At 43.9% G+C, this 26,247-nt stretch overlaps 2 protein-coding genes, 1 long non-coding RNA gene and 1 pseudogene across 7 annotated transcripts in view; 2 read left to right on the forward strand and 2 right to left on the reverse strand.

The window, feature by feature from the left end:
• The window catches only part of BCAP29 (B cell receptor associated protein 29), a 920,634-nt gene that overhangs the window by 169,541 nt on the left and 724,846 nt on the right, over positions 1-26,247 (forward strand). The gene's annotated exons all lie outside the window — the stretch shown is intronic.
• Positions 1-26,247, forward strand: part of COG5 (component of oligomeric golgi complex 5) — a 172,004-nt gene that overhangs the window by 99,492 nt on the left and 46,265 nt on the right. For all 4 annotated transcript variants that reach the window (XM_083701441.1, XM_083701442.1, XM_083701443.1 and 1 more), the window contains exons 8-11: positions 8,801-8,966; positions 11,260-11,372; positions 11,470-11,547; positions 20,893-20,974. In XM_083701441.1, the coding sequence (XP_083557567.1) occupies positions 8,801-8,966; positions 11,260-11,372; positions 11,470-11,547; positions 20,893-20,974 (439 nt within the window). The remainder of the gene's footprint in view (positions 1-8,800; positions 8,967-11,259; positions 11,373-11,469; positions 11,548-20,892; positions 20,975-26,247) is intronic.
• Positions 151-937, reverse strand: LOC310825862 (myosin light polypeptide 6 pseudogene; annotated as a pseudogene). Its single transcript has one exon. The product of its transcript is annotated as a myosin light polypeptide 6 pseudogene (transcript).
• Positions 17,553-26,247, reverse strand: part of LOC310826614 — a 32,206-nt gene continuing 23,511 nt past the window's right edge. The window contains exon 3 of the long non-coding RNA XR_014555891.1: positions 17,553-17,755. This is a non-coding gene — a long non-coding RNA (uncharacterized lncRNA). The remainder of the gene's footprint in view (positions 17,756-26,247) is intronic.

Here is a 26,247-nt window from a genome sequence, read left to right on the forward strand (position 1 = left end):
GCCCATCAGCTCATGCAACCACACTTGGATCATGTAGCCAATGCAGCAGGATTGGTCTTGGAGATGTAAGAGAGCTTTCTGCAGAGAACTTTGTCTCACAACAATACCCAATGCTGAGCAGGACCCCTGATTATTATTTTTTTAGTAAGACATTTTTGGGAACAGTTTATTAAAGCAACCAAGAGTAAATAAGCTGAACACTTCTGGAAATAAAGTGATGCAAGACAAGCCAGCAGCTTGCTTCCCTGCCCTTCAGGAACACCCCCCTTCAGACAAATGCTTTTTTCTTCCTTTTCTTAGCCCTTGCCTCAAGGACTAAACCAAGAGGTTGGAGAAAGAGGGAACCAAAAGCAGTTTCAGACACAGATAAAAAGGAACAAACGTTTTAAGGATAAACTGGAAGAGGTTCTCAGGAGAAGCTAGAGGTGTTCTTCAGCCACTCAGAACCATCCGCACCAACTCTTCATAGTTAATGCAGCCATTGCTGTCTTCATGGCCGGCCACAAGCGTCTCTACTTCTTCCTCGGTCATCTTCTCCCCATGGGTGACAAGCACATGGCGTATCTCTGCTCCCATGACCGTCCCGTTGCCCTCCTTGTCGAAGACCCTCAGCCCCTCCACATAATCCTCAAAGCAGCCTTGATCCTTGTTCTTGGCAGTGGTCTGCATCATGGGCAGGAACTGCTCAAAGCTCAGTGTCTTTGCATTCATTTCACCACACTTGGGGTTCCCCAGAACTTTCATGACTTCAGCATTGGTAGGATTCTGGCCCAGGGTTCTCATGACCTCGCCACACTGGCTGTACAGGATCTTCCCATCTCCAGTTCTGTCAAAGAGCTGGAAAGCCTTCTTGAACTCAGCGGTCTGGTCTTCCGAGAAGTCACCCATGATTCCGGCTGCTCTCAGTTCCTCTCTCCTGATGCGAGCAGGACCCCTGATATGATGTGAGGGTGCTGCTGCGCAGCCTAGGTACATGTGAGAGCTCTCTTGCACCTAAACCTGCTCCGTTTGGCTGCACATGTAGCACTCAGCAGTGCACTGCTAACTAGAAGGGTATTTTTTCCTTCAGAAGGAAGAAGGAGCAGAAATGTTCTCTTTAGCAGCACCTTGCTATCTTCTACTTGCTTTGGGGTCCCAACTAAAGGACTTCAAAGCACCAAATCTCCAATGTCCCTGGTGGGAGATCCCATGCACCCCGGATGGTTCCCCATCTTTGATTTATCCTCACCATTTAAGCAATCAGAAGTTTTGAAATATGTAAATACTTCAGCAAACTATTAAAATACAGCTCCTAGAATTCCTGCCAAAATAGAAAAATGTAAATTTCCCACCAGAAGGCAAGCCAGGGAGCCCTCCACATGAAAGAAGGCCTAGTCCAGTGGTGGGGAACCTATGGCCCTGCAGAAGTTGATGGACTCCGGCTCCTATCTTCCCCAGCCAATGGCCAAGGATGAAGAGAATTGAAGTTTAGCAACATCTGCAGGGCCACATGTTCCCCATCTTTGCCTTAGTCCTTCATGGTGGTAGAGCAGAGGTCAGCAGCCTAAGCCCCATGGCCGGTTCTGTGGATCGGCGTGGGGATTCTGTGGGTTTTTTTCCGGGCGCAGGACCATTTCCCCCCTGCCAACATTTCCCCCCCCCTCACCGAAGTGGAACCTCCTCCCTCCTCCTGGTGCAGCAAATCGCCGGCCAATCGCCCTGGCCAATGGGCGAGCAGCGGCTGCGCATGGCCGAGAGGAGGAAGGGGGCTGGGCTGAGCTGGCCGAGCACATTTCCAGCAGCCCCTCATTGGAGCAAGCTGTTTGCCGCCACTGCTCGTGCCGCCACCGCCACTGCTCCTGTGCCTGCTCTTGCGAGTGGCAGAGGCTGTCGGCAGCGGCGGAGGAACGAGCAGCCCGAAAGCAACCCTTTCGCATCTTGATTTGAGGATTGGAAGAACGGAAAATTCACACAGGATTATTATTACTATTGGTGTTTATCGGCTTAAGGATACTATCAGATCATAAAGAAAAAAGAGAAAATATATGAACAAGATGTGATGTGGAAACAGCAAGATAAGATGGGATAGAATTATGAACTCTGTCTGGACTGATTTGGACACTAACGCAGCAGCAAGAAGATGATGATCAGAATTCCCCTTTGGATCTTGAAATATGGGTCCCCCCAACAAAATTCAAAATTTGGCTTTGTAATTCGGAATTTATATGATGTGATTTAATTTGATGTGATTGGCCAGTTAATAAAAATTATTTTTTTTAAAAAAGCAGCCCTTTCAGCCCGCCAGGAGGTTTGTGGTGTGGTGAACCAGCCCACCCCCCAAAAAGCTTGCCGATCCCTGTGGTAGAGGGACAGGGCCCCAGGAGCTAACCTCCATGTTTATATGGACTTGTATAGGAGGAGACAGCTCTTAAGATACTTTACCAAAACCTGTAGTTCAAGCTGTATACCGTTTGTTCTATGTTTTCATCCCACCCAAATAAATAAATCAGAAATAAATAAGACCAGTTCCTACACCCCAGTTTGAGTGGGAATGTCAGCTTGTGTGGCACAGTGAATTGAGAACAATCACGGAGTCAAGTGTCAGCCTTCAGCTGAACTGTAAAAGGGCATTTTCATTTACTTTCATGACTTGATAAGGCCATTTTGCCCTATGTATGCTGGTTAGTGTAATATAAATGAACAATGAGGATTTCATTTGTTTTCCAGTGTTTTTCATTTCTTCTCAGGCTAGTGAGATTCTCCATCCTATTACTCCCAAGCCTTTATGTCACTTTTTCAACAAAAATGGAGAGGCATGGTTTGTATGTCTGTGTAGTAGGTGTCTGTGACTCATAAATTCAAATTTAGAACTAAAGGTTTAGGGAGTGGATAATGGGGCATTTGCAAATACTGGTCTGTTCTTTTCCATGCTACTTAGCAAATACCTCTTCGTGCTTCAGTATTCATGTGTAAGAATTCATTGTTCCCAAAACTCCTTCCATTCCCCCCACTCTACTTTTGTGATACCTTCCTTTCCTCCCCCACCTGCAAAAAAAGTAAGTCTCTCTAGTTTAATCATAAAAACATTCATCTGTTTTTGGGATTAAAAATAACAGACAAATCACTGGCTTTTAAAAATATTTGTTTTAGCTATTTATAGTAACTTTAAAAAAACTTTTTATTCAATTTAGCAGTTGATTTTCTTGGAGAACTTGTTGAGAAATGCTTACATATATATTCCATGTCCTAGTCTTGCCCAAATTTGCTTTCCTTTTTGCCCAGGGGTTAATCTGCACTGCCCCGGGCACACTGCCTGAAAAATGTTAAGAATGAGAGAGCTTCCCTAAGAAATATTGGCTTACAGTCTGCTTTAGAGATATTGCTTTAGAGAGTATTAAAAGTAGGATCCCTTTCTGATCTAAAAGCTACACAAAGCCTTTCCTGACATGAGCAGTGTCTATTTATAGATAGATGAACAAACATATTTTTTCAGCTTATTCATGAAGGCAAGTTTGTGTAATCATCTTAGCATTACATGAAATACAAATATGCAGCTGGATGTTCAATGAAATGAGATTTTTATTAACACTCCTCACCCCAATTCCAAAGAGAAATATAATTAGTAACTCTCTTAGCATCCCACATGAGGCAAGCAGGCAGGTCTGTCTGCTGTGCTTCATGTTGATTTATCATCCTAACTAATTAATTTATACCTTGTCTCATCTCTGCAGTCAAGGTGGTATAAATATAGCAAAAACACATCACCAAATATTATGTGCTTGGGTCTGCATGGGCATAGCTGGTTCTTTAGTGGCTACTTTTAAGATGTGTTTCATCTCCAATCATTAGTTACCAGCAGTGGCATAGCGTGGGTTGTCAGCACCCGGGGCAAGGCAAGTAATTTGCGCCCCCTAACCCATGGATTTTAGCAGGGGGCAGAGAGGTGCGAGTGCGAGTGCACCCCCCCAGATGTTGCGCCCGGTGCGCCCGGCCCCCCCTGCACCCCCCACGCTATGCCACTGGTTCCCAATCATAGCTTGGAATGACATTGTAGTTATGCGTTTTGGCAGTGGTGTCCCTTTCTTGTATAATTGCACTAGACCCTGAAACTGCTTTCAAAAGCAGCTCAGTGCTATGAGTTGTGATGTTATGCAGTAGCTACTGCTACCCAAGTTCTGTCCAATACTTCCTGACCTTGAAGCACATCCTCAAATTCTCCCCACATTTACATGAAATATACGCCCTCCTACCAGGCATAGAGAGTAGAACTTTGTTTGCCTCGTCCATTGATTTATATTCCTGTGTAGTTTACTCCAGTAATTTAATCTGGCAACCTCTGTATTTCTCTGGCTCATTTCAGAAATAAGGTTTATAATTGTTAAAGCTCATCCCTTCCTGATAAGATGTATTGTGTTAAATTATTTTCTCCCCCAGTCTATGTAATTCCATTTGTGTCTTGGGCTGTTGACTGTTTGATTGTTAACAGGTTCTGAAGTAATTAAATTAGGTGAGCTATGATTACATGGGCAGCATTAATAGACCACATCTGTGTAGAGCAGAGTCAAAACTCTGTCAGATGACCCTTGAGGTCCCGCAAAGGGAAAATAATATAATTCTTCTTCCTTTTTCTCCTTGGGTTGATAATCTGATTTCACTTATTTATTCTACTGCATGATCCCCTTTAGACCTATACATTCTCCATCTTGTTTTCTCTCCAGGCTGCTCATTAAATTCTGAATAATTGCATATTGAGGCAGAAGTGCTCTTGGTGAAATTTATGCCACATGTACAAGATTACATCTTTGTACTCCATATTAATCTTTGCTCAAATCATTAATGTAAATGAGAACCCTAAGTTTGTCTTTCTCCCTATAAGTGTGAATAGAATTGGTTGGGAGGGGGTGGGAATGCACCTGTATTATTTCTGTGACTTTTTGACAAAGTAGGTAAAGAGCTTGAATGCTACTAATCAGCTGTTAGTAAACTTTTGGTTACCCATAGGTATCAATATATTAAAATTGCATATAGTGTAGATTGTAGGTGGATTGTAATCTACAAACATTTGTAAGGTTAATAACCTTTACCTATCACACTTTTAAAATGTCCTTTCATCGATAACCTGCCTTGCTGTGGAGATGTAATTGTTTTCTTGCTAGAAGTCATCAAATGATGAGAGTGGCACATGATTAGGCCATCATGTAATAACTGCAGTTTTCTTTTTAATGGAATGCTGGAATCAAGCTTTCAAGTCACACAGGACTTTTCCTAAGGCTGGAATTTCAGGGGGAAAGGGGAGATTTTGCCAGAACGACGCTTACTCAATTTAACAAATTTAACAAATTCAGTAGGATTTCAAAAGGAAGCCTGCTTGTTAGATATCATTTTTTAAGAAATACTTGCGATTCTGGATCGAGGGGACAGTTGCTTTTCATAGAGTGTGCCCACAGCTCCCACTTTAGTTAAGTTTAATTAGCACATGATTTAGTTCAGGTGTAGGCAACTTAAGGGGGCCGGATGCGGCTCAATCCGGCCCACAGACGGTCCAGGAATCAGCGTGTTTTTACATGAGTAGAATGTGTCCTTTTATTTAAAATGCATCTCTGGGTTATTTGTGGGGCATAGGAATTCGTTGATTATTTTTTTCAAAATATAGTCCGGCCCACCACAAGGTCTGAGGGACAGTGGACCGGCCCCCAGCTGAAAAAGGTTGCTGACCCCTGATTTAGTTATTGCATGGGCCTTCTTTTGTTTCCTTGAGAACCAGGGAAATGTTTCATTTCTCTGTTTCTCAGGTGTTGGTGGTACGTGTTAAACTAGCGGCGGGGAACCTCCCATCCTGCCAGGCCTTCCTATCCCACCACGTCTCTCCCAGTATCCCAAACCCACTTCCAGTCACTGTCTAACATCTCACTGCTGCCCCCCTCTTTCTCCAAATTACTGCTGCCGCCTCTCATTTCTTTCCTCTTTCTCGGTGCTGCATGTGAAAGTGCTGGACTGAGGGTAACGTTGGCCGTGGAACGCTGTTCTGGCGGTTTCAGGGCCTCGTGGCTGTTTTTGGTGATCCAAAAACTCCTGGAGGTGCCTGGCGCCACCGCAGCTGCCGGTAAAGTGCTCTGCTTTTTAACGTTGATATGAAGAACCCCCTGCTCACATTTGAAGTGTGTGCATGTTTAGTCCCTGAGAAAGTTTCTAAAGTAAATAATCGAGCTCCTAGGGAAAGGAGGGCCTCCACACAGATCATCTGAGGAGTGCATGGCAGAAGTTTGCACTATATGATCCGTTGTTGTTGTTCTTGTTCAGTCGTTTAGTCGTGTCCGACTCTTCATGACCCCATGGACCAGAGCACGCCAGGCACTCCTGTCTTCCACTGCCTCCTGCAGTTTGGTCAAACTCATGCTGGTAGCTTTGAGAACACTGTCCAACCATCTTGTCCTCTGTCGTCCCCTTCTCCTTGTGCCCTTCATCTTTCCCCACATCAGGGTCTTTCCCAGGGAGTCTTCTCATGAGGTGGCCAAAGTATTGGAGCCTCAGCTTCAGGATCTGTCCTTCCAGTGCGCATTCAGGGCTGATTTCCTTCAGAATGGATAGGCTTGATCTTCTTGCAGTCCATGGGACTCTCAAGAGTCTCCTCCAGCACCATAATTCAAAAGCATCAATTCTTCAGCGATCAGCCTTCTTTATGGCCCAGCTTTGACTTCCATACATCACTACTGGGAAAACCATAGCTTTTACTATACGGATCTTTGTTGGCAAGGTGATGTCTCTACTTTTTAAGATGCTGTCTAGGTTTGTCATTGCTTTTCTCCCAATATGATCCTTTGGGTCCCTTCAAACTCTGCAGTTCTGTTATTCTAACGGGGGATAAGGAAGTCTGTATGTGATTCTTTTTCCATGCGCAAGTATGTGTGCATGTGAAATCGACTGTAGCTCTGCTCCCTTTGTGCTTTGGCCCTGCTGAGGCACTTGATGTGTGTTATTTCAGTGATCTCTTGAAAGAGGGTTTTTCCCCCCTGAAACCGCTGCTGCTGCTTTTACTAAGCGACACAGGAGGCATTTTGGTTTTAGTCACAGCAGCATGATCATTAAAGCTTTTTGTCCCCAGCAAAAGATGAAAAAAAAAGTGAGACCTGTGAAGAATTCCTGGAGAGGGTTTTGTCAGATAGAGCCAACCTTTTCGTCAGGGTGACTGCAAATACAGTGGGTTAAGAACTTAATTCGTTCCGGAGGTATGTTCTTAACCTGAAACTGTTCTTAACCTGAAGCACCACTTTAGCTAACGGGGCCTCCCGCTGCTGCCACACTGCCAGAGCACAATTTCTGTTCTCATCCTGAAGCAAAGTTCTTAACCCGAGGTACTATTTCTGGGTTAGTGGAGTCCGTAACCTGAAGCGTCTGTAACCTGAAGCGTATGTAACCAAAGGTACCACTGTACCATATTGGCCTGAATATAAGCCTCACTTTTTCTCCCAAATTCTGACCATGAAAAGTTAAAGTGCAGCTTATATTTGTGACCTTACCGTATGCAGCCAGGAGTCGGGGGCAAACAGTGCCAGGAGCGTGGAAATGTGGCGCCTGCCCCATGTGTAGTCCCCAACCTCTCCCCCAAGGCCGGGAGGGGAGAGAGCGAGAAAGGGGAACGTTCACTGGCAATGCCGCTCCCCCGCCCCCAGTATGTAGCCAGGAGCAGCGAGGAATGTAGGGGCTTATATTTGGGTATATTCTCCTTTTTTGTCCTCCCCCCTCCAATTTTAAAGATGCGACTTATATTCAGCTGTGGCTTATATTCGGGTCAATACGGTAAAAAGATTAGCTATATTGCTCTGAGTTTTTCAGGAATGAAGACTGCCAAGGAACCCCGAGTTGTGCTCTCATGAATGCAGTACCTGTGGCATTGTTGGGTTGACTTGTGAAGGACTGCAAAGCATCAATCCAAGGATCTTTTCCTTCGATAAGTTGCACTGAAATAAATAAGCATTTGCTGTGACATGCAAAACAGTTTTCAAATGTATGGCAGTGATCTCACTTACCAGCATGAGAGAGACTGAACACGAACTCCATTTTAAAAATAGCCTGTAAGTCTGAGGATTACGGGAACCAGGTCTTTATTTGGCGGCAGGTGTGTTTAGGATCAGGATGCCAGTTATTAAGTTACTGAGATAACAGTCTAACTGCTTTATTTGCCTTTGAGAAAAGAGCCCGCATGTTCAGAAACATCATTATAGAATGAAATGGCTGTAGGAGAGTTCTGAATCATCTCTTTCTTAGTAGAAACCAATGGGTCTATTGGAGCTCACCAATATCAGGGTTGTATTGTGATGAACACTGCCTTGTGAATTGGTCACTGTAATTCCTTTACTTTTAGGTGGTTGGGGCTATTGATACTGCCTATCCCTTTGCATTTCCCCAAGGCCTTGGGACCAGTTTACTTGGAGTATTGGCTTACGCTATTTATCCCACCTCAACTGATTTTTTTTTTGGGGGGGGGCGGAACTACAACTTTTGCAAGTGCCTTATAGCATGCATTCCCCATACACAAGGAATCAATCTTTTAACTGTAAAGTTGGTGTGTCTTTTAATCTGCAATTTTAGTTTATAATGTACATTTTACAGGTTTATTTTATTTATATTTGGGGGGTTTAAAACTTGCTTTAAACTTTGGTTTTTTTATTGACAGTTTGAATGTATATTGTATATCCTTTGTAAACCACTTCAAGGTTTTATTTACATTTAAGTGGTACACAAATTCTGTACGTACGAATGAATGAATGGTTAACATACTGACACTTTCTGCTTTCTGTGTCTCTTTCCATCCCCTGTCTAGAATCCTACCCAAGTAGGAACGGCTCTTCAGGTTTTCTATAACCTTGGCACTTTGAAAGTCACTGTCACGAATGTTGTGGATGGTTACTGCACGTCCTTGGAGGAGAACATCAACAATGCCTTGGATATTAAGGTTTTGACTCAGCCCTCTCAGACAGCGGTTAGAGGTACTATGCCTTCTCCCTTCTGTATTAATACGGTGCCTGGTAATTGGACATTATATTCCCATAAGCAGGATCTAATACATTTCTTCATGTTCATATTTGTCTTCATCACACTTTACTGTTTGGTAAGCTGTTTCTTTTCTTTGGATGTGATAATACTGCAAGCTGCGAAGTGGAAAAGTCACATTGAGGTAAATGAATTGGCCCATTTCCAAGTCATTCTCACTTCAAACGTGTTGTACTTAATATTGCAGCACGGTATTCTCCTTCCCTCCAGATTTCAAGTAATGTCAACAGCTGGTGCAGCATAGTAACTACAGCAGCACAATGTTTACTCAGAAGTACGTCCCCCAATTGAGAAACAAACACACACACACACAGATATATATATATATATATATAGCACAGCATTGCTTTCAGCTGGCATTTTTAGTGCTTAGACTTGTGACCCTCAGCATAGCTAATATGACATTTGCTTGGGTTTTCTCTTGGCATGTGCCAAAAAGGCTTATAGTTCTTCCCCATTAAAAATAAAATACAGTGGTGCCCCGCAAGACGAATGCCTCGCAAGACGAAAAACTCACTAGACAAAAGGGTTTTCCGTCTTTTGAGGTGCTTCGCAAGACGAATTTCCCTATGGGCTTGCTTCGCAAGATGAAAACATCTTGCGAGTTCTTGCGATTTTTCCCCCTCCCCCCCCTTTTTCTAAGCCACTAATAGCCGCTAAGCCGGTAAGCCGCTAATAGCCGCTAAGCCGCTAATAGCGCTAATCCGCTAATAGGGGTGCTTCGCAAGACGAAAATACCGCAAGACGAAGAGACTTGCGGAACGAATTAATTTCGTCTTGCGAGGCACCACTGTACAATGGAAGGAGGCAATAGCTCCTCTACCATTCTACACTACGGAGTCTGGAGCTCCTTTTGTGAAAGTGTTTAAATAACAGTGTAATATTGACTTCCTGTTCTACTTCTGAACATATCAAATATATAACTTTATTTATTCATGACACTTCTATATTGCATATCAGCCAGATCCTCTGGGTGGTTTATAAACTTCAAAATTAAACAAAATCCAAAATAATAAAAACTGCACTTTTATATGGACACACTTCAGAAATGGTTACCTTTAGTTAACACACATTGGAAAAACGTGGCGATTTAGCTGTTCACCGTGTGCTGGCAGAGATTTATTGAGGCCTTCATGTCTGAAGAAGGAGCTGTTACTTACATTGGCCACATTTATATTCCACTGTTGCCCCAAGAACCTCAGGGTAGTATATATGAGAGTTACCCTGTTTTGTCCTTGCAACATCTTCATGAGGTCCAAAGACTGTTAACTTGCCCAGGGCCATCCAGTGAGTTCATGGCTCACTGGAGATCTGAGCCCCAAACTCCTCGGTATAATTCCAAGACTTTTATGCAGTCATAGAGTTGGTGACAGCAGCCACGAAATTAAAAGATGCCTGCTTCTTGGGAGAAAAGCAATGACAAACCTAGACAGCATCTTAAAAAGTAGAGACATCACCTTGCCAACAAATGTCCGTATAGTAAAAGCTATGGTTTTCCCAGTAGTGATGTATGCAAGTGAAAGCTAGACCATAAAGAAGGCTGGTCGCCGAAGAATTGATGCTTTTGAATTATCGTGCTGGAGGAGACTCTTGAGAGTCCCATGGACTTCAAGAAGATCAAACATCTCCATTCTTAAGGAAATCAGCCCTGAGTGCTCACTGGAAGGACAGATCGTGAAGCTGAGGCTCCAATACTTTGGCCACCTCATGAGAAGAGAAGACTCCCTGGAAAAGACCCTGATGTTGGGAAAGATGGAGGGCACAAAGAGAAGGGGACGACAGAGGACGAGATGGCTGGACAGTGTTCTCGAAGCTACTAGCATGAGTTTGACCAAACTGCGGGAGGCAGTGGAAGACAGGAGTGCCTGGCATGCTCTGGTCCATGGGGTCACGAAGAGTTGGACACGACTAAACAACAACAGAGTTGGGAGTTTAGCCCAGAACCTGTGGCCCTCCAGATGTCATTGAACTCCAACTCTCAACAGCCCCTGCCAGCATGGCTAGCCATCAGGGAATGATGGGAGCTGGAGTTTAGCAACGTTGGAGGCCCACAGGCTGCCCATCTCTGCTCTAGCACCATGCTGAACCAAGACCTTTTCTTTCCATTTCTCTACCAGTTCCAGTATGTTCCTTCTTGTGCATCCAGATATTTTAATTCCTAATTGTAGCAATTCCCCAAGTTGAGTTGTTGTCGTTTAAGTTTTTTGAGACAGGTTGTTCTTAAAACAGGTGGTCCTGGAAGAGCATCCATGCCAACACCAGGAAACACGGCAGCCTTTAGAGCAGCTCTATGGACCAATATGGAAAAGCTGATGGATCAAATCTGTGCAGCTTGCGGGCAGGTACTTGGCTATTTAAACATCCTCTTCTGGCTTGGCACGGTTTGAAGGGCACTGTGAAATGCAGAAGCGAGTTGGGCTGAAAATGACATCTTTTCAGGTGCAGCATCTGCGGAAAGTACTGTCCATGAAAAGAGATCCAGTTACACAGGTGTGCTTCATTGAAGAATTAGCAAAGGTAACGCTTCTCTCCTGGCCTCTTCCCCTGCACCACATCTCTTCCTTCTAACTAAGTGCATTATTGCAAAGGTAACGCCTTTTTTTAATTATGTCAGCAGAAAGGGAGTGTTCGCTTTTTGGTATTTCAGTGTGTAATGAAATAGTGGTGACACACAGACTAGCCCGAACAGTGTGCATTGATTCAAGATCTATAGCAGGCATAGGCAAACTCGGCCCTCCAGATGTTTTGGGACTACAGTTCCCATCATCCCTGACCACTGGTCCTGTTAGCTAGGGATGATGGGAGTTGTAGTCCCAAAGCATCTGGAGGGTCAAGTTTGCCTATGCCTGATCTATAGTCTCTTGGGCACAAACACAAGGGTAGCTTGTATGTGTACCTTTCAGGCAAGTAGAACTTAATCATTTGATGTTTTGTGGGACTGGCGTCTGGTTTAAACCAGGACCTCTGTTGCTTCGTGTGCAGTGTTAGCCTGCCAGCACAGGGATGGCCTGGTCTATGAATCCCTTGTGTGCAGTTGTAGATGAAGTGGCCCAGTTTCAGCAAAGCACCAGGAATATCTTGCTTGCTTGTTCTGCTTGTCTTGGATGCAAACTAGTGTAATTTGCTCTGAACTTTCGGGGGCGGGGGGGGGGGGGAACCACCTCTTGAAGATGGGGAACTCTGTAGAATGGCTTTTTAGGGAATGCAAGAGACTGAAGTATGGGAGGAATTGATAACCCAACAAGAGATGTGCATAAACACTGCCCCATCCCCACATGGCATCCCTTGGGATGACTGCTTTTTTGTCACATTTGAAAGAATAATAAAATATCATTACGCGCCTTTATTAATGATCAGTGTTATCTTTCGCCGTAATACTGTGTGCATTGGCTAATTAATCTTATGTATTAGTAAGATAATGTGTCTTTGTATGGTTTGTCACATGATCCAGCCATCTGCTTCTCTCCTTTTTGGCAATTCCCTCTTTGATAAACAATCCACGGCTGTCCTTTGCCTACAGTAGCTCCCCTCTGAATACCTATTCTTATCCATTCACTTGTATTGTGCTGTATTCTTATTTAGACAAATTTGATGAATGATCTTCCCAAGGGGCAATAACAGTGCTAGCCAATCAGTTCATCTATCATAATTTGTGAAGGAGAGCCCCTTCCTCAATTCAAGTTCAAATTTTATGCAAAGGGAAAGAGAAGATGTTTCAATTCCATGTGCTGGATAAATTCCAGCAGATTCAATTTTTTTAATGGAGAGGAGAGACCATTTATGCAAATAGTTTGCAATATAAATATTAAATGGAGAAACAAAAACTTGTTTCTTGCGGCTGCATGCTCTTTGCAGTATCTCTTATGAGTCGACTTAAAAGAAAAACCCTAGGAAACATACCCTCTTTATATGAGAAGCTTCTCACAGCTACATGGTCTTTGTTAGGAGTTACAGTCTGCCCTTCCCAAGGCATTGGGCTGAGTAATAGTAATTTATCTTACACACTGATGCCAGGAAATTATAGGCCAGGGACCTGCCTTGGGTAAACTAGTGGGAAGCATGGTCAAGGGTAGAATTGCAAGGCATAGAGAAGCATAAGCTTTGCCCTGCAAGAATTAGCATTGCTTCTGTAAATGGCTCTTGTGTGCCCTACTCATTACTGGTGGTGAGGTCAATTCTGAGAGATGCACCCCCAAAATGTTTCTGTGTTTGACATTGTAAGTTTCTTTTGGGCACATAGAGGAAGACGTTTCATAGCTCAGTGACACATGCCCATTCTCCCTCTGCAAAATGGTGTCATCCTAGATCTCTCTGGCTGCTCAATATACTCAAATAATTTATGTGTGAAAATCTAAGTGATGAGGAATAGGGTTGCCTTTTTTTCATGGCTGGTCACTATGAACACCGCATTTCTAAAAATATTATTTGCTCGGTTTGGTTGTATGTCCAAAGATGTGTCTTTGGGATGGGACCAGAAGATGGTTGGGTGATTTAATAGACTGATACACCCCCTTTTTTAAAGCTTCCCTAAGCCCACTTTTGATGGCTTGAAGGGAGATGCCCTTAAAAATTCCTGCACTTCCCTAGCAAACATTGTGCTAGAGAGGACCACTGTAAATCCTAGTTTAAGTAATTCAACAATATTTTGTTTTATTGTAAATTCATGCTCATGTGGAACGTAGAGTGTGTAATACTAGTCAAGAGAACTCAATAGAAGAAAGAGTGTTGATCATTCAAATGGACATGTTTGCATTTGCATGTCTATTTTGATACCATTATTCGGCATTTATTTGGCTGAGGGGCGGGTCTTTAGTCCATTGTATTCTGTCTCAGTGCTTATTTCTCTGAACTTCTAACGGAATGCAGTTTTATTTGAACCCCAAACCAAATGTGCACTGGCCTTAACATTCATTGATGGCATTGGTATTGTGTGCTGAAAACCTGCCTTTTGCTGCTGCTGAAATAAGGCTATCATGTATTTTTTTAAGTCCCCTAGTTATCGTAACAGTGGTACCTCGGGTTACAGACACTTCAGGTTACAAACACTTCAGGTTACAGACTCCGCTAACCCAGAAATAGTACTTCAGGTTAAGAACTTTGCTTCAGGATGAGAACAGAAATTGCGCAGCAGTGGCGGTGGGAGGCCCCATTAGCTAAAGTGATACCTCAGGTTAAGGACAGTGTCAGCTTAAGAACGGACCTCCGGAACGAATTAAGTTCTTAACTCGAGGTACCACTGTATTGTCACAAGCTGCTAGGTAGGACTTTTGGAACTGCCTAACAAGCCGTTAAATCTAGAAATGCAAGCATACCCTCAGTGTCTGTTGAGCAATAGGGACAGCCAGATGGGAGTGCAAGATCTGTTGAGTCTGCTGCCAGTAGTTAAAAATAAGCTGATAAATCATGGAAATTCTAATACTCATTTAAAAAGCCAAAGCAATTTCACATATGATACTATCCGTTTCCACTCTACATAAAGTGTCTGGGAGAGGAGAGAAGGTTGGATTTTTGTGTGTCCACATTAGAAAGTTGATCTAACAACAAAACACATTGGAACTTGTCCATTTTTAAAGGGCTGTATGCCCATTCTCACAGGACATGGTAACATAAACCCTGCATTTTACATTCTGTTTGCTAATTACTGGTGGTGAGGTCAACTCTAGCATTACATCTATCTTCCTCAACAGCTGCGATTCCACTTTAGATGCCCATCTGTCTCCTTGGAGACTCTGCAATGCAAGTCAATGTCCATAGCTCCACCTATATTGGTCACTGGTCACCCCCACTTCTGCCTCTGATCCTTCCGATCACTGTCATGTGCTCCCCAAAACGTTGCCAAGGAGCAGGCGGGAAAGTGTTCCCCATCCCTGATTTAGACATTATTGCCATATAAAAATAATATCCCCCTGGAATCATCTGTACGCAAATTAAAAAGCAAAGACACGCTATTAGTTTTAGTTTGAAAAGCAGTATTCAAAAATATATAAACAATGTTCTCCCTGGCACCTACATAAACCTTTTTAAATGTTATTTTGCCACTGGAAAGCACTGAATATAATGAAATGTAGCCTGCAGTGAAACAAAACACAAGACCCTCTTCAAAACTGTGGTGGTCTTTATTGATTGTGTGACCACCACACTATATAACATATACACAATAGCATAAATATACAGGAGATATATATATATATATATATATATATATATATATATATATTCTGATTCAAAACACCACAAACAGAAATAAAGGGTGGATTGAGGTGGTTGGGAACTTGACAGTTTCTCTACTGACATTTTTTTTTTACTACTGCAAATGATATCTTTTGCTCGGAGTCTCACATTTGGAAGTCACGTTGCTATAGAAATAGTGTGTACGGATCTTCCTTCGTTCAGTCCCACGAGGCTTGCAATACAGAATTGTTAAATCTTTTGCAGTCCTATGTTATAGCTTACAAATATTCATGGGGTAACTTCCAAGGTCTTTTGTCTGCAAGATGCTTTTTCCAAACCTGCTTTTGGGGCCTCGATGATTAGAAAAACCCAGTCCACATTAGTATTAAGAGCTTTGTTTTGGGACCCTGTAGCAGATGAACTGTACAGTACAGTGGTGCCCCGCAAGACAGAAAACCCGCTAGACGAAAGGGTTTTCCGTTTTGGAGGTGCTTCGCAAAACAAATTTCCTATGGGCTTGCTTCGCAAGACAAAAATGTCTTGTGAGTTCCTGCGGGGGTTTTTTCCTTTCCCCCCCTTTTCCCCAAGCCGCTAAGCCTCTTAACAGCTGATCCGCTAAGCCCGCTAAGCCTCTTAACAGCTGATCCGCTAAGCCTCTTAACAGCTGATCTGCTAAGCCGCTTAACAGCGGATCCGCTAAGCCGCTTAACAGCTGATCCGCTAAGCCGCTTAACAGCTGATCCGCTAAGCCGTTAAGCCGCTTATCAGCTGATCCGCTAAGCCGCTAATAGCGCTAATCCACTAAGCCGCTAATGGGCTTGCTTCGCAAGACGAAAAAACCGCAAGACAAAGAGACTCGCGGAACGGATTCTTTTCGTCTTGCGAGGCACCACTGTAATATTCTCTGTATAGCTTTACGTTTCAAAGGGGCTTGAGAATAAATGTTTTTCATTGTTTTAATCAAACTGCTCCTGGAGGCTGTGTTATGTGCTGTATAAAAAGGAGGACTGAAATCAGTGTGTAAGGGTTAGTATTTTTCATATATAAATAACACTTTTGAGCACTTGCAAGTAGTCATCTACTGTAATAATGCACAGGTGGAATGTCATTTTAATTTTACATTTTAAACCTTGCCCAGGATGTAATGGTAGCTGTTGGTTATCTGTATTTTTAACTATTGATCTGTCATAATGCTCACCAGAGGATCCATTTATCAAGCATGCTCTCCACGACAATCACAACCCAAGTAGTCACTTGGCACAAAATGGAAGAACTTATCCACAGGATTTTTTTCCTACCCAGTGCCAAGTAATCTGAGTTTTGCTGCTTCTGTCTATGGAGAGGACGACGACCAAGATGTTCAAGGGGGACAGGAAGCCAAGCCTTATGAGGAACGGTTGAAAGAATTGGATATGTTTAGCCTGAAAAACAGGAAACTGGAAGATAAGATGGCCAGCTACACATAACTAAAGCAGAGCTTTCCAAACTTTTTATGTTGGCGACACACTTTTTAGACAGCAAACCGGAGGTCAAACTAACCTCTTTCCAGCTCCAGGAGGAGTGTGGGGAGCGTTCGCATAACACACGTACACACTGCAGCCGACACACTAACGTGTCGCGACACACAGTTAGGAAAGCTCTGATCTAAAGAGCTACCACATGGAAGATAGATCGAGCTTGTTCTCTCCTGCTCTAGAGGGTAGAACCTGAAGCAATGGATTGAAGTTACAAGAAAAGAGATTGCAGTGTAACACCAGGAAGATCTTTCTGACAGTAAGGGCTGTTCGACAGTAGAACAGACTCCCATGAGAGGTTGTGAGCTCTCCTTCCTTGGAGGTTTTTAAGCAGAGGTTGGATGGCCATCTGTCATGCATGATCTAGTTGAGATTTCTGCATTTGCAGGGGTTGGACTTGATAACGTTTGAAGTCCCTCCCAATTCTACAACCCTCCCAACTCTATGATTCTATTTCAATTCCCAGTAGTAAATTTCCACTGTTGGCTGTAGGGAGTTAAAAAAAGCTGGAAGACTTTTGATTTTTCTCCTGTTTGGGAGCTACATGTAGTGTTCAAGTCTCCTTACTTTGCAGCTTGTTCTCTTCCTTCCCCATCCCCTCGAGGGGGGGGGGATGCAGTCATATCTTGCTTCTGCAATTAAACCTCTTCCTGCTCTTATTGAGAAAGCTCTATGGACTCAGTAAGTAATGTGATTGTCTGGTGAGCCCTGTTCACACCGCTGATGTAATTTCCCCCAGAAAGGGGGAAAACAGCAGAAACAGCAGCAGAGTCTTGTGACACCTTAATAGAATTAACACATCTATTATGGCCTAAGCTTTGGTGGGCCACAATCTGCTTTATCAGGTGGTTTGCCTCTTTTTCTACCCTACCTGAGAAAGGGGGTGGTGGCATTTCACACTTACCGTAACCTGATCATCTGGACTATCCCACCTGCTGCTTAAGGGATGGATCCTAAAAGGTGATGCGTTAGACAAATAGTCCTGTAGGATTCCTGCTTTGTTGCAGATTTGTTATTGTACAAGAAGCAACTTTCCATAACTAAAGAAGAAGGGGAGACCACTCTGAATATTTGCGTTGTCAATCCACATTGCTTAGAGTTCCAGTAGACTAGCAATAGGCACCACCCGCCTGTTTGAAGAGGACTGATAGATAGAAATTCACTAGTAATACTAGGTTTTCCTTTCAAATATAGATTAATTGCAAAAGACAGACAGCAAGCTTGTGATTTTTCTAAATGAGCAGATAAATATGTTTTGTCTAAAAATAGGGTACTTGTTCTGTCTTAATGTTGAAGAAATAATTTGAAATGAGACTTTTAGATTGCAGCTGTAATGTCATTGCTTGTTATCACAGATGACACAGTATGCCAGGTTTTTGGCTGGTTCTGAGGAATTCATTGATTCTTTGGTTGACTGGAACATTCAGTTATATTTTAGAGCAGTGGCATCAGGATAGATTAATGTGAACAAGTAGGTTCACATTTCTGTCACTACCAGCCGTTTTTGCCTTCAGGAATAATCTTATAATCCTGTGACTAGGCAGCAGCACGCTAAATTTGGAGCCTGTACTGTTGATGTGAGCATCTGCAGATGCATGTGATACAATGCTTGCAGCAGATGTAGTACTTCTGGTTTGCTTGGAACCTCCAGCTGGAAATTTATTGGGCATAACCGTCAACATTGCATAATGTTGCATAATGCAGAAATGTGTAACTTTGAACCTTTGTTCCTATGGCTTTCTTTTGTTCTGTGATTTATCAGAATAGCGAGAGAGAATTTTAGTTTCACAAGTGAACATGCGCCAGTGGATTAGGAAGCTCTCTATCATTGCTGTAGTTATTTAAGAGCACATTTGGATTATAGTTGGGACTTGCAATGAGTCAGTGAGCTAAAGGAGACTTGTAGTCCACTCTTGGGGGTCATCTGCTGGTTGCAAGCCATCAAAGTGTTGTCATACCTGATCATCTCACCCCCTACATCAGGGGTAGGCAACCTAAGGCCCATGGGCCACAAGCGGCCCATGGGGGTCGTTTAACTGGCCCACGAGCCGCCCCCAACTGAGCCCCCGTGCACTCTGCTGAACCATCGTGGCACAGCGCGGGGACTCACTTCCGCAGCACTGGAAATTGCGGGCGCATGAGCAATCTGGCCCACAGAAGGATCTCTACTGGAGTGAGCTGGCGCAGGTGAGGCAAAGCTTTCCAACCCCTGCCCTACATACCTAAATTATATCTATGTTTTATGGGAGATGGCACCCTGCAGATACCATCCCAAGAAACATCTATAGCATAGCAGCGCCTACACTTTGGAACTCCCACTCCTTGCATCACAAACAAACGCCTTCACCATTGGCTTTTGGGCACATGCTAAAGACATTCCTCTTTCAATAAGGCTTCTAAATTCTTTATCCCAGTTGATATCTTCCCTGGATGTAATTGATTTTATGTATGGGTTGTTCTGTTGAACTGTTCTTATATTTATAGTTATTGCTTTTTGAAAAGGTTGGGCATCTGATTCAGTCAATCAAGGTGCATTATGTAGCATTATGCAGACATAAGCTCCTGCGTAAGCATTTTCTGTTGTGGGAAACAAGACACTGGACTAGAAAGGCCCTGATCCACCAGTCTCTTCTTGCATTCTTACAGTGAGAGACAGGAAAAATATGGGCTCATTCAACTATAAAATAGGATAGCGGTCCAGTCCGTAAAAACAGAAGGATAAAAATGTACAAAGTGGAATAATATTGGGTAGTCATAAGCATAAATCAAAAGATAAATATCAATTCAATTGAGGTGTGAATACTAACCTTAATAACCTCTAAGTGCACATAAGTGTCTCAAGACAACCTACCGTATTTTTCGCTCCATAGGGCACACCAGACCATAAGGCGCACCTAGTCCCCCCCCCCCCCAGGTCCAGGAGCGGCGGCGAGATTGCGCGCAACCTTGCCGCCGCTCCCGGAGCTTGCGGGGCTGGGGACGGCAAAGCCCAAGCTTCCCCCGACTCCAGCCCCCAGAACAGGCAGCTATCCACAAGCCTTCCATCAGAAGGCTTGCGGATGGCTGCCTGAAGCCCGACGAGCGCATCGGGAGTTGGTGCAGCGCTCACCGGGCTTCAGGCTACAGGCTGCTGTCCACAAGCCTTTGAAGCGCTCCGAAGGCTTGCGGATAGCTGCCTGAAGCCTGGAGAGTGAGAGGGGTCGGTGCGCACCGACCCCTCTCGCTCTCCAGGCTTCAGCGAAAGCCTGCATTCGCCCCATAGGACGCACACACATTTCCCCTTCATTTTTGGAGGGGGAAAAGTGCGTCCTATAGAGCAATAAATATGGTAATTGGGAGCAGTAAAGGGGAGCATGGCTGTGGAAAGGAGCAAAACATCACCTGCAGAGCAGAAGACTCAAGGAAGAGGACATCTAAAAGCACACAAATAAGATCGCACCCGTGTGTGTGTGTGTGTTGAAACTACATTTATATACAAACCTGTGTGTGCTGCTGGTGGAAGGGAGAACTCATTGTGTTGCTCTGAGGGAAGTGGGTTACCAGACTCGGCAAAAAGCCTCCCGTGCTCTTGAAATACACTTACAGGTCACAAGAGGCTGATGCCCTTCGTCCTGTATTGCTCTTTAAAAGAGTAGGAGTTTGATTGAAACGATTTCCACTGAGCTGAAAAGTTAATCGGATGCAGTCCATTACTCATCTTGTCAGCGGCTTCCACTATAGCGGATTGTATTACAAGATGATAATCTGTCTGTTACTTGAGTTCACAGACAGCATTACAAATGTTTCTCCCTTGCCCGCCCAATCGCTGTTTGTGTGACTTAACGTTCTTTGTGTGTGTGTAATTTCACCTGGCTTCAAGCGTCATGAAATAATCCCCCCCCCCCACCGAAAATAAGGCCTGTGCCAGCAATGGTGTGTTTTTGGTGCATTCTGAAAAACCTTTCTACCCATCCATTCTCTCGCTGATGAGTGCTGCTGGTCAAGTGCACTGCTGGTTACAGCCAATTTGCCAAATCCTTAGATTGTGTTTTTATACTGCTTGGATGGTCCAATGGCCTGAACTCGGTTTAAGGCAGCTTCTGGTGGTCCTTCCATGGGAGGCAGGAAGAGTACAGTATCCCTAGTTGTAAATTTGGGGCATTTCTGACTTATCTCTCTCCTCCTCTTTTTCTCCCAGGATGGCCTGTCAGACATTTTGTGCACGTTTTGGACAGCAGTGACTCAGACTCTTGCCTCCCAGTTTCAGAAGGCAACCGACTGTAAGTATCGCCTGTGCGATTCTTTTGTTTTCTACATGTATCCTGAAAATATGTTAATTCTGTAGATTTCGACACTGCTGCCGCCCCCGCTACCCAGCCAAATAGTGCTCAGTAAAATACCAGTGTGGGTTGGTAGGAATCAACCCTCCCCCCCCCAAAAAAATATATGTAACGGTCTCCTGCAATTCCTTCATAGCAACATATCAAGTCCTTCGGTCCAGCTTGTGGGAGGAATGCCTGTCTTCAGAGCTTCTGACTGTTGTGTATTGAGTCAAAGGATTTTATATCTGTATTATTATTGTCTGTATTTGCATTAGGGTAAAGTAACTGCCTTTTGGTTCCAGAGGGTACAGCTACTATTGGTTCATTTAAGCTGCTGTATTTGGACCCTCTGTCTTATTGGTTTCCTCCAAAAGGCAGGACTGTGAATGCCTGATATTGTTCCCTCCAAAATGTATCCTTTCTAGCTAGTTCCCTGTCCCTATAAATGTAGCTCTCCCCTCCTCAGGTCTGTCTTGTTTGCTTTAATAAAGAAGTGTTACTAGAGAACTGTCTCCAGCATATTATGTCAAGAGAGCTGAAATCACAAACCCCACATCACAACACTGACAACCTCCCATGGCTTTTTCACTGGCATGCAGGGAAGATGTCGCCTAATCTGCTGAAGTAGCAGAGTATGTAGCTTTCACAAACTGAGTTTAAAAAATATTTAAAAAATGTCCAGTAGCACCTTAGAGACCAACTACAGTGGTACCTCGGGTTACATACGCTTAAGATTACATACGCTTCAGGTTACATACTCTGCTAACCCAGAAATAGTACCTCAGGTTAAGAACTTTGCTTCAGGATGAGAACAGAAATCGTGCTCTGGCAGCAGGAGGCCCCATTAGCTAAAGTGGTGCTTCAGGTTAAGAACAGTTTCAGGTTAAGAACAGACCTCCGGAACGAATTAAGTAATTAAGAATTAAGAAGTGTGTGTGCACACGAAAGCTTATACCAAGAACAAACTTAGTTGGTCTCTAAGGTGCTACTGGACGATTTTTAAAATATATTTCGACTGCGTCAGACCAACATGGCTACCTTCCCAGATTTTAAAAAACAAATACTTGTGGAAATGTAATAGGGAGGAGGTGGTTCTGTGGTGTTTTAGCTGTAAGCCACCTTGAGCTTCGGGGAAAAGGTGGGATATAAATTAATATAGTGATAATGATAATAGTAATACTAATAGGCTGCCTTTTTTGCTTGCTTGCTTGCTTGGAAATCTGCATGAAATAATGCAGGTAGGGAAGAGTTGCATTGCTGATCTACTAGGTGCCCATGATATCCACGCAGCAGTAACCCGCACAGCATTCATGATGGCACGAGGTGGAAAGAGAAAACGTATTTTTTCAACAGTAAAATGCCACAGTTTCAGTGTTCAGGAAATCACGTTTCCTACAACAGAAGCGCTGCCTTGAAGAAATTGGGTTTTGTTTTGCACGGTCCTGAGTACCAGCTATGCTACTTTGAAGAAATGTGCAGGACACACTGCAACAACTGAATAATGGCTCCCCCCCCCCTCCTTTTTATACTAAAACATTTGTCTGGCCCCTGTGTGGTATGTGCAATTTAAAAAAAAATTCTCTTGGAAAATTAGTGATAAATATTTGTCATTGAATATGTATCAATATTTCTGAGCACCCATTTAGAGAGCATTGATCACATGTCAAGAATCCAAGAACATTAGAAAAGTGTGAGAGCTGATCTCGTGTAACTAGGGGGATACGGGTTCAAAACACTACTTGCACATGCACGACTTTCCCCCCAGTTATTTCACCATTACTTTCTGCCACAGAGGTTGCCAGCCTTTTGCCCATGGATGCCATGGTGCCGTGAAGGCTTTCATTGGCTAAGTTCCCCAGATTCTCAGCTTTCATTAAAATAAAGAAGTCTCTAGAAAGAAAGTTATGAGGCAAAATGTTCAGGTCCCTTGAAATGAGAGTGAGTGTCATATGGCCACCATGTGTATTTTTCATGGCACTGAAGAACACTGTTGTTATTAGACAGCAGCACCATCAGTCTAGGCAGTATTGTGTGAGCTCCACAATCGGGACATTCCTGTGGTAAGCACAAGGTTGTCAAGGGTGGTTGCTATGACACATTCCACGTGGCAGCCATTTTGTTACTGGCACCCCCTGCACTCTCCCAAAATTTGAAACATGGCCCAAAAAAGGTTGGCAACCCCTGACCTGTGTAGGCTGTCCTGAAATCCTTCGGAGAAGAACAGAACAAAAAAGCAACCTGGAAAGGTTTTTTTTGTTTTGTTTTGTATTGCTCCACATTAGTCAAAGAATATCAAAGACTGCGTATCTTTTCTTCAGGTGAAACAGATACTGAAGCCGCACAACAATAGTTTTGTGAATTTACTAGCATTTTTCCTTCATGCTTATGGATAAATCTTAACTTTGTGCAAGTGCACAGCATCTCTGTAACCATCTTTGAAGTTTTTAGCCCCTCTTTTAAAAACGGTGAAAGTTAGCTATTGCTCTGTTTGTACACAGTTGTTTTGTATAGTTGCTAAGTAACCAAGTGATCTAATTTAATTTGAGTGACTGCCTAATACTGTCAAATATACTTTGCCATTACTAAATAAAAAATACGCTGTCAGGCTGGAAAGAAATTGGAATCACAGAGGACTCCTCATAGCTGCTGGTTCCTGGCCCTATGTAGGGTCAAGCTACATGTCATGAGGGAGATGTGTGAATTTTTCGATATCAGTAGCAGCCACAGGGCCTCCAATCTAAATTGGGGGCATGGGTGTGGGTGTTAACCTCCCCCCCCCCCAAAATAAAACCCCACCACAGTTTTCATGAATTACTCCCCACCAGTGGCATAGCGTGGGGGTGCAGGGGGGGCTGGCCGCACCGGGCGCAACATCGGGGGGGCGCGCGCTCGCCGCCTCCGGAGTTGCCGAAGAGCCTCGGGCGCAGGCTGTAGCAGAGTCCCGTGTCTCGCGGAACCAACGAGCTGTGCGTGCGTCCGGGCTGAAGGCGTCCGGCAGGCAGCGGCTCTCAGCGCTCGCCGCGGTCCCCGCGCGTCAGGGCCGCGGAGGGCGCGCCAGGCAGCCCCTCCTCACAGCCCCGCCGCCGCTGCAGCTGCAGCTGCTGGGCCATGTTGCATTTTCCTTGCCTCTCTGCCCTCCTCCTCCTCCGGGCAAGCGACGTCGTTTGGGCGGCAGCGCCAGCGGCAACTCGCCTCAGATCAGCTGACACGGACCCGCCGCCGCCATGGCTACCTTACTGTAAATACCCCAGCCCAGGCGGCAGCAAGAAGAAGCTGACAGCAGCGGCAGGTTAGGGGTTAGGGGGTGCAAATTACTTGCCTTGCCCCAGATTAGGGGGCACAAATTACTTGCCTTGCCCCGGGTGCTGACAACCCACGCTACGCCGCTGCTCCCCACTCCAGAAATTCTGCCTGTAAAGTGTTCCTGCCAGCACAAATAGCAAATTCAGGGAGGGGGAGATTTTTATGATTGGGACAGTAAACTCATATCTTTCTGTGGTTCCAATTATTATTCCTTCTCCCCCACCCCACCCCACCCCCAATGTGGCTGTAAAATCATAAGAAGAGCCTGCTGGATGAGACCAATGACCCATTTGGTCCAGCATTCTGTTCTCACAATGGCTAAACTGTTGCTTGTGGGAAAAGAGCAAGCAGGATTCGAATGCAGGGCCACTCCTCTGCTTTCCAGCAACAGATATTCAGAAATATTACTGCCTCCAGCAGTAGAGGGAGAGCATAGCCATTTGTCTAATCCTCCTTTAAAGGGTTGTAAGATAAATTATAAAGAAACGTAAAAACTACCCATCCTTACTTGGCCCACAAATGTTTCAGGCCTAAGCTGTGTCTGTACATCCTATGTCTTTTGCAATAATATTTCGTTTCCTTGTTACTCTCTCACTCATTGGGTATTTTAACTTGTTTATTATACATGTATCCAATGAAGCTTCTGGGCTCTTTTTAGGAATTTTAAGAGCATTTAGTCACCAACAAACACAATAGGCGTGCCTACAGACAAGCCCTCTTTCAGACACTCCTAACTTTAGCGTGGGCTTGGCAAAATCCAACTCTATAAGGTATGAAATCTAAACCTTGGCAATAAATCTGTAGGGTTTAGCAAAATAAGTAGCTCTATTCAAAATCAGAAAAAATACAACAAATTGTAAATCAGCCTCTCTTGTTAAGAGAGGTACATGTCTATATATTCTGATTAATGATATTTTAAATAATATGTGGAAATTCTGCTGGTGACTGAGAAGGGACACAGTGTTTAATTTGCAGGAAAAAACCTATCTAGAAATCCTTCCATCTTATTTCAGAGACTTTACCTCTTAGCTGTATGTGTTGGGTCTCTATAGTTACTCAGTAGTGGGAGGGACATTTGCTCAGGGACACTTTAATCTTTTCTTGTGTTTCAGAGTTGAGTCATTATATTGAAAATGGATCCTTAGTCAAATTGTGCCCTGAGAGAAGGTAGTGATACTGGCCTAGTTACCACAAAATGCTAAACAATGGTTTATTCAACTATAGTTTATTGAACCATGACTTAGTTGTACAGTGGTGCCCCGCAAGACGCATACCTCACAAGACGGAAAACTCGCTAGACGAAAGAGTTTTCCGTTTTTGAGGTGCTTCGCAAGACGAATTTCCCTATGGGCTTGCTTTGCAAGATGAAAACGTCTTGCCACCAAGCCGCTAATAGCCGCTAAGCCGCTAATAGCCGCTAAGCTGCTAATAGCTGTGCTTCGCTAGACGAAAAAATTCGCTAGACAAAAAAACTCGCAGAACGAATTTATTTCGTCTTGCGAGGCACCACTGTATGTGGGAACTCTGTCCATTGACTTCACTATGTTTTGTTTACTGGCAACAAACTCTGATCTGGAGTCATGGCATGTTGTTGGCTTTCAGACTTTGGTTTGTTTAACATGTGTGTCAAGCACACTTACTTAACCATGGTTTGTTTGATTACCATCCCCTCCCCAGGACACACACCAAGTTGAAGCCATTTTTTAATCATCTGTGAGATGATCGTTGTTAACACATGGTTTGTTAAACAAACTATGGCTTAGCATTATACGGAAACCATCCAATAGTTAGAAGACAAGAAGTTTTATTTACCTTTGCTAATGTTACTGACAATTATTTCTCATTGAGAGATTGGTAACTATTTTCTAAAGAAGCAGATTTAACCCTAAAGAAGGAATGAAGATCAGGATGGAACATTGTATTAGGAC

This window comes from Podarcis gaigeae (genome assembly GCF_964106915.1).
Source record: "Podarcis gaigeae genome assembly, chromosome: 10".
Classification (NCBI taxonomy): domain Eukaryota; kingdom Metazoa; phylum Chordata; class Lepidosauria; order Squamata; family Lacertidae; genus Podarcis; species Podarcis gaigeae.